General features: G+C 37.3%; 1 protein-coding gene across 2 annotated transcripts; it reads left to right on the top strand.

Annotated features, from left to right (window-relative positions):
- Nucleotides 1-383: 383 nt before the first annotated feature.
- Nucleotides 384-6,361, top strand: LOC147543699 (phospholipase D alpha 1-like). Of its 2 annotated transcripts, none has more exons than XM_086673247.1 (4): nt 384-889; nt 1,124-1,239; nt 3,162-5,061; nt 5,690-6,361. In XM_086673247.1, exons 2-4 carry the CDS (start codon nt 1,132-1,134, stop codon nt 6,121-6,123), a joined length of 2,442 nt encoding a protein of 813 aa, XP_086529373.1. In that variant the 5' UTR covers nt 384-889; nt 1,124-1,131; the 3' UTR covers nt 6,124-6,361. The 2 variants fall into 2 exon arrangements, with proteins under 2 accessions (XP_086529373.1, XP_086529374.1); XM_086673248.1 differs by having other exon boundaries at nt 429-889; nt 1,118-1,239.
- The last annotated feature ends 1,131 nt before the right edge of the window (nt 6,362-7,492 follow it).

Genomic DNA, 7,492 nt, shown 5'->3' on the forward strand with positions numbered 1-7,492 from the left:
TACCACTACTATCATTGCTCATTAAAACTATTCACTCACCAACATCATCTTTTTTGTAAATAGCTCGTAAAGCATGTCTTTTTTCGGAAGTGTTATTGATCAATGTAATATTAAAACATAGTAATTCACTTAGATAAAAAACTGTAATATATTTTCTATAAAATAATAGTAAACTTATTCAAAAATATACATCTGAGCGAAAAAATCTTTTTGCAATAAATAACAATTTTCTCTTCTCTCGACAAACCAAGGATAACTTTTTTTCTCTTATTTGGGGATAGTAGTATATTTTTATCTACAAAAAAAACTTATCGACTCTCTATTGTCAATAAAAATATACATGGCCATAAAGTTTATAAGGAACATCCATAAAAATCTGACACGTTGTTATCAATAAATATATACATGGATCTAAGGTCATTGAATGTGAACCAAAGTCTAGATTGGTTCCATCCTTCAAGTTGAGGTAAATCATTGATTTTGTATCTCATAGCCCCATTAGTCAAAGTAAATCACTAGAATATCTATCCACGTCACTAAAAAATCCTACCGACAAAATATTTGAACGCGGGATTTTGGGTTACACGACTCCACGATTGATTTGTCCGTTCTTTCGTTAATCGAATTGAAGAAAATTCAAACTTAAATTCGGTAGAACTTCGGGCACAATAGAAGGTGCGTCCTTTTCATTGATTAATTCCACCGGTTTCGGGTGTTATCTGTCTCCCGATATTCTCCACTTTTCGGGTCTAAAGATTTCCCCCTTTTTTATTCTCCCCTTCGCCGGCACTTCTTCCGTCTTCCTTCTTCTTCTCCCCTCTCTCTCTACTCTTTCTCTCTCTAAAGTTCCAAACTCCGTCCGATCAACATTAACACGTCTTCTATCTCTGTAAGTTCTCTCTGTGTATTTTCTCTTCGTTGAAGTGATTTTAGGTTCTAAACGAAGTTTGTAAATTCATGTAATTTTAGTAGTTAGTATGATCAGAATGTTAGATCATTCTTTTCTTCGCTTCTATTTCATTTTTTTTTTGTTTAGATCTTTCCTGTTTTTGAATTTGACTTTTTTACTTGATTAATCTCTCTGAATTGTTAACCTTTAATATCAAAGTTTATGCAGTTTCAGGTAAAAAAATGGCGATGATATTACTTCATGGAACTCTTCATGCTACGATTTTCGAAGCTAGGGCAGTAGGTAACCCTGATAGAGCTACAGGAGGAGCGCCTAGGTTTTTCCGGAAGGTATATAATCTTAATTGAGCTTAGTTATAAAGAAAATGAACTTTTAATTAGTAAAAGTTAAAATTTCTCTGTTTTCAGTTTTTGGTGTTTTATTTACTCGATTTTGTTTATTTCTGAAAAATAGATGCTGATCCGTGTTTCTTCTTTTCTTGATTTAAAAAATGATTAAGGTCATAATTGTACAGTTTCTTATGATTTTCTTTCAATTAAAACTCTGCGAAAATAGTTATTTTCGATACGATTATATGATTTGCTTTCCTTTTTAGTTCTTGAAGATCCATAAGTTCCTCTAGTCTTATGGATCCAAACTTTTTAAAGAATATGTGAAAATTGAAGTCTTTTACTCGAATTTGATATACTTGGAACATATTATGATAGCTTAGCTATTGATTTGGTTCTATGACTATTTTCAATTTGGCTCGCTTTTTCCAGTTAGAAATCTTTGACTAGTGAGAAGACAGAAATGTTTTGATCAATGTTTGTTCTTTCTTTCTTCATAAGTTTCCCTTCCAATTTTGATTTTATATCTCGAGTGAGGTATCTTGGACTGAATCAACTATAATATTCAGTATTTGTAAGTACTAAAAGACTTCTTCTGATTTTAGATAATTATCTTTGTAATAAAGCACTTCTGCAACAAAACTTGAGGTGCTCCTTAAGTTTACTTAGAAATGCAGTTCTTGAAAGAAAGGCCAATATGACTTACCAAAAAAAAAAAAACGAAACAATAATGATGCCTCTTAAGTTAATCTCGAACGTAGTGTGATTCAAACGGAGGTTCTCTAACTGAAATTTGTACATTATGCTTGTAAGTTTTATCTTTGTTGGGAGCTTTGTAGATCAAGAGTCAAGACCCAATCAAATGTTTTAAACAAATCTTTTTCGCTTGTTCCCATATAAGTGTTATTGGATGCATTTTAAGAAAATAACATCTTATCTCGCCACCACTTCGGAGAATATTGTTTGGTTGTGGGGCATACAAGAATTTGAGTGGGAAATTTGATTGACCAAGTCATGTCTGCCCCATCACGATTTCTCTCTTTGTTACACCGGAAAAAGGTCATGGACAGATGGCTAGCCGCCCATCGCTGACGACCCTTCATTAAAAAATTTCCTTCTTTTTTCCCTTTTCATCCTCCTCTCCACCCTCCACCACCATTGTCGGACAACCAACTCCACCTTCATCTCTTTCTTCTTCTTTCTTCTCTACCTTCTCTCTCTCCGTAATCGAAGCTTCAGTTTTAGCTAGGTATCGAAACCTTTAAGCTTCAATCGGAGTCTCGATCGAAATCTTGAAGCTTCAATGAAGCTTAAAGATATAGAAAAGAAGAGAGAGGAGAGAAGAAGAACAGAGTGGTGGAAGGAAGAGAGGAGGAAGAAAAAGAAGAACAAAATTAAATTTGTTAATGAACGGTTGATGGCAATGGGTGGTTGAGAGTTTGCCCGTGAACCTTCTCCGTGTAAGTAAAACAAATGGTGATGAGGCGTACAAAACTTGGTCGTACAAAACTTGGTCAATCAGATTTTCCCACCCAAATTCTTGTATGCTCCACAACCAGAATAGTATTCCCCAAATTGGTGGTCCTTAGTTTCTGAGAATGTGTTTTTCTCAGGAGTCAAGATTGTATTTGACAAAATTTTCTCTAAATTATTCCATGAAGCACGCCTTGTTCCTAAAAACATGTGTCACATCTTTCTGGAGGCTTTCTTGTTCATTTCGTTTTCTCAAATCATGTTGCTCATATCATGTCTCAACTTATCTTTCATCTTCCACCTGTTCCTATTTCTCTTTGTTTCTCCTAACACCAGTAACGTTTTGTTTTGTACTAATACTTAATGAACTCATTTGCTTAAATCACTTTGTGAATGCATCTGTTATCTGCTTATCATTTACAATTTACGCCTACAATTTCTTGTTGCAGCTTGTGGAAAACCTTGAGGAAACTGTTGGATTTGGAAAAGGTGCTAGTAGACTTTATGCCTCAATCGATCTTGAGAAGGCAAGAGTAGGAAGAACCCGAATTCTCAAGGATGATTCAACTAACCCTCGTTGGTACGAATCTTTTCACATCTACTGCGCTCATTTGGCTTCTAATGTTATCATCACTGTTAAAGATGATAATCCTATTGGAGCAACACTAATTGGAAGAGCTTATGTACCTGTTCAAGAAATCTTAAACGGGCAAGAAGTAGATAGATGGCTCGAAATATTAGATAACAATCGTAACCCTGTGCAAGGAGGTGGTCAGATCCGTGTGAAGCTCCAATATTTTGATGTTTCTCATGACCGTAATTGGTCTCGGGGTATAATTAGTCCTAAATTCCCTGGAGTTCCATACACATTCTTCACACAGAGAAGGGGCTGCAAAGTTTCTCTGTACCAAGATGCTCATGTCCCAGATGACTTTATTCCCAAGATTCCTCTTGCTGGAGGCAAGTACTACGAGCCACACAGATGCTGGGAAGATATCTTCGAGTCCATCAGTAATGCAAAACACTTGATTTATATTACTGGGTGGTCTGTCTACACTGAGATCACCTTGATAAGGGACTCGAGGAGGCAAAAACCAGGAGGAGATATTACTCTTGGTGAGCTTCTAAAGAAAAAGGCCAGCGAAGGTGTTGCAGTTCTTATGCTTGTTTGGGATGACAGGACCTCAGTTGGTTTATTAAAGAAAGACGGACTGATGGCTACCCATGATGAAGACACTGCTAATTACTTCCGTGATACAGAGGTGCATTGTGTTTTGTGCCCTCGTAATCCTGATAATGGAGGAAGCATTGTTCAAAATTTACAGATCTCAACCATGTTTACTCATCACCAAAAGATCGTAGTGGTAGATGCCGAGATGCCTAATCCAGGATCACAACAAAGAAGATTAGTAAGTTACGTTGGGGGTCTTGATCTTTGTGACGGGAGATATGATACTCAGTTTCATTCCCTTTTCAGAACCTTAGACACAGCACACCATGATGATTTCCATCAGCCTAACTTCACCGGTGGTTCTTTAGCTAAAGGTGGGCCGAGGGAGCCGTGGCACGACGTTCACTCTAGGCTAGAAGGACCCATTGCTTGGGATGTGCTGTACAATTTTGAGCAAAGATGGAGGAAGCAAGGGGGGAAGGATATATTGGTTAACCTAAGAGATCTTTCTTCAATTATTATTACTCCCTCTCCGGTCACATTTTCAGAAGACCCCGAAACCTGGAATGTTCAGTTATTCAGATCAATTGATGGTGGGGCGGCTTTTGGATTCCCCGATAAACCTGAGGATGCAGCAAGAGCTGGACTTGTTAGTGGAAAAGACAACATTATCGACCGAAGCATTCAAGATGCTTATATAAATGCAATTCGCCGAGCAAAAGACTTCATTTACATTGAAAATCAGTATTTCTTAGGAAGTTCTTATTGTTGGAGAGCAGATGGAATAAAGCCCGAAGATATTGGTGCTTTGCATCTTATCCCAAAGGAACTCTCGCTAAAGATTGTTAGCAAGATTGAAGCAGGAGAGAGATTTACCGTTTATGTCGTGGTTCCTATGTGGCCAGAGGGCATTCCCGAGAGTGCATCAGTTCAGGCTATATTAGATTGGCAAAGAAGGACACTGGAGATGATGTATACAGATATATCTCAGGCCCTTAAAGCTAAAGGACTCGAAGCAAACCTAAAAGATTATTTAACGTTCTTTTGTCTTGGAAATCGGGAGGTGAAAAAAGAAGGAGAATACGTACCATCAGAAGAACCAGAAGCTGATTCAGATTACAGTAGAGCTCAGCAGGCTCGCCGCTTCATGATCTACGTCCATACAAAGATGATGATAGGTATGTCACTGCTTTTGAGTTAACTCAGAACCTTTTTTATATAGTAAGATTTGAACTTAATTTTAAAACGTTAAATTTAGCACCTAAACACCAGCTAGTTGCCCACCCAGTGCGCCCCATCTCAACTAGTTATTAGCTAAACGAGTATGTTCCTGACGTGCTCGATTATCTTTACTTGGTTTTAGGATCGGTTGATTTGATAATGGATTTGCTTCAGTTAGGTCTTTCTATAAAGTAAACCACAACTTGTAACAACCAGGACATCTCTGGCTCTATCTAATTGGGTTCGCAAGTCTGCCTGGCCTAAGGGGTAGCCTAGGAACTCAATTGACGCAAACCCCACCCACCTTGTTATATATTTTCGTCTTCGATTTATTTTATTTCTACTGTACTTTGGAAAGCAGTGTAAAATAAGTACACATTTTAGTTTTTCTCTACATTAAAAGAATCTTAAGGGAGTATCTATTTTTTGAAAGAAAAAAATTGCTTATCCAAGTTCCTGGTCAAGGGCAAGCCCCTTCCCCAGCCGTACTACTTAGTTCTGCCTATTGTTCTTCTGATGGTAAGAAAGATAATAAATTTGCACTATGTATGACAAACTGATCGGTATTGATGTTTGTATTTACAGTTGATGATGAATACATAATTGTTGGATCGGCCAACATAAACCAAAGATCAATGGATGGTGCCAGGGACTCTGAGATAGCCATGGGAGGTTACCAACCATCTCACCTTGCTAACAGAGAACCAGCCAGAGGCCAAATCCACGGATTCCGAATGGCATTATGGTATGAACACCTAGGCATGCTCGACAATTCTTTCCTCGAACCTAACAGCGAGGAATGTGTCCGCAAAGTGAACAGAATTGCCGACAAGTACTGGGAAACATACGCAAGTGAATCACTCGATCATGATCTACCAGGGCATCTTCTTGCCTACCCGATTGGAGTCACATACGATGGAGAAATCACTGAACTTCCTGGAATGGAGTTCTTCCCTGATACCAAAGCTCGTATTCTCGGTACTAAATCTGACTACCTTCCTCCTATCCTTACATCATAAGATTGATTACTATCTTATCCTAATCTTAAAACTGATCTTTGTTTTCTCGATATAAATCTTCTGCTGGTATTTCAACATTAAGGAGTTTTATAGTCATCGTCGTTACAGAATTATTTGCTTGTACTGGTATTTCTGTACTTGGGTTTGCTTTTATATTTGGTTCTTGAGGGTCCTAATCCATATATATATGTACTGGTTTATGTACTTTATGAATATCTTATGTATTGTCTTGTGCACAGACGACAGGGTAGAGACTAAGATTTTGACTGACTGCAGATTATTTCCGCATATTTCTGATAATCTTTTACCGTGTCGGTTGACATTGACGTTCTAGTTATGAAATTTGAAACACTATATTTTCCTCTTATCGGACTCTCTTATACAGATTAGGTCCATGGTTTAGGTTGAGTTGAGTATGGACCCAACTTATTTCATTGTGAAAATGAATAATGGGTTTTCGGAGCTTACCACCCCTCGTAACTAATTGGTAATTGAGTTTACCCCCTCAATAATGGGTAATTGAGCATACGCCCTTAGATTTACTGTTTTTGACAAAGACACAAGGTTGTGTTTGGCGTACGTGAATTAAATGCGACTACCAAAGGCAATTGTCCTCTAAAAAAATCCTAGAAAAAAAAACAGCGTCTGTTACCTTATTTCTTCTGGAAACTAAGTTTGCAATGTTTCTTCTACAAACTGAGTTTGCATTTTTGATATTGTAAACTCATTTTGGATTTGCGTTTTGCAAGCTGAGTTTACACAAGTTTATATCTTGCAAACTCCTACAAACTTGGTTTGCAACTGTAAACTAGGTATGCAAGCTCGATTCGCTTTGCAAACTCGGTCTGCACCAGCAACATGGGTTTGCAAACTTAGTTTGCAGTTCTCGCAAAATTTATTCGCAAATCTCGCAAAATTAGTTTGCAAATCTATAACAAAAATACAACTTTGAGAAGAATAAAACTGATTTGTAGTTCTTCAATGTCCGGGGAACAGATTCAGAGAAAGAATACTCAAAAAGATCTAAATATTCGAATAGATCTACAAACTCAAATAGATCTACAAGTTCAGTCTCCATGCAACTCTCTCGCACTTTCTCTCTCGAGTGAATCTAAATGATAAACATATAATATTCTTGTCGAAGATGAAGCTCGGACAGGGGGTAACTCACTTGAATATTAATCAACTTCCGGTGGAACTAGTCAATATTGTTAATGCGGATACTAGAGGAACAGTGAGAATGAGGAAAGGAAGGGGCTAATGATGTGATGTAACTTGATTTCTTTGCTGTTTTATATTTATTTATTTGTATGCGGTTCGGGCTTCTCCCGCTTATCATTATAAAAAAAAAACATATAATATTCTCTAT

The sequence above is a fragment of the Eschscholzia californica genome, unplaced genomic scaffold (genome assembly GCF_041429995.1).
Source record: "Eschscholzia californica isolate CP2 unplaced genomic scaffold, dmEscCali1.0.p SCAF_4, whole genome shotgun sequence".
Taxonomy (NCBI): domain Eukaryota; kingdom Viridiplantae; phylum Streptophyta; class Magnoliopsida; order Ranunculales; family Papaveraceae; genus Eschscholzia; species Eschscholzia californica.

Excerpts from the sequence above, each read along its gene's own strand:
- LOC147543699 (XM_086673247.1), top strand. The coding sequence starts at position 1,132 with ATGGCGATGATATTACTTCATGGAACTCTTCATGCTACGATTTTCGAA. Across the intron at positions 1,240-3,161 it reads CGCCTAGGTTTTTCCGGAAG|CTTGTGGAAAACCTTGAGGA; the intron begins GTATATAATCTT and ends TTCTTGTTGCAG. Across the intron at positions 5,062-5,689 it reads CCATACAAAGATGATGATAG|TTGATGATGAATACATAATT; the intron begins GTATGTCACTGC and ends TTGTATTTACAG.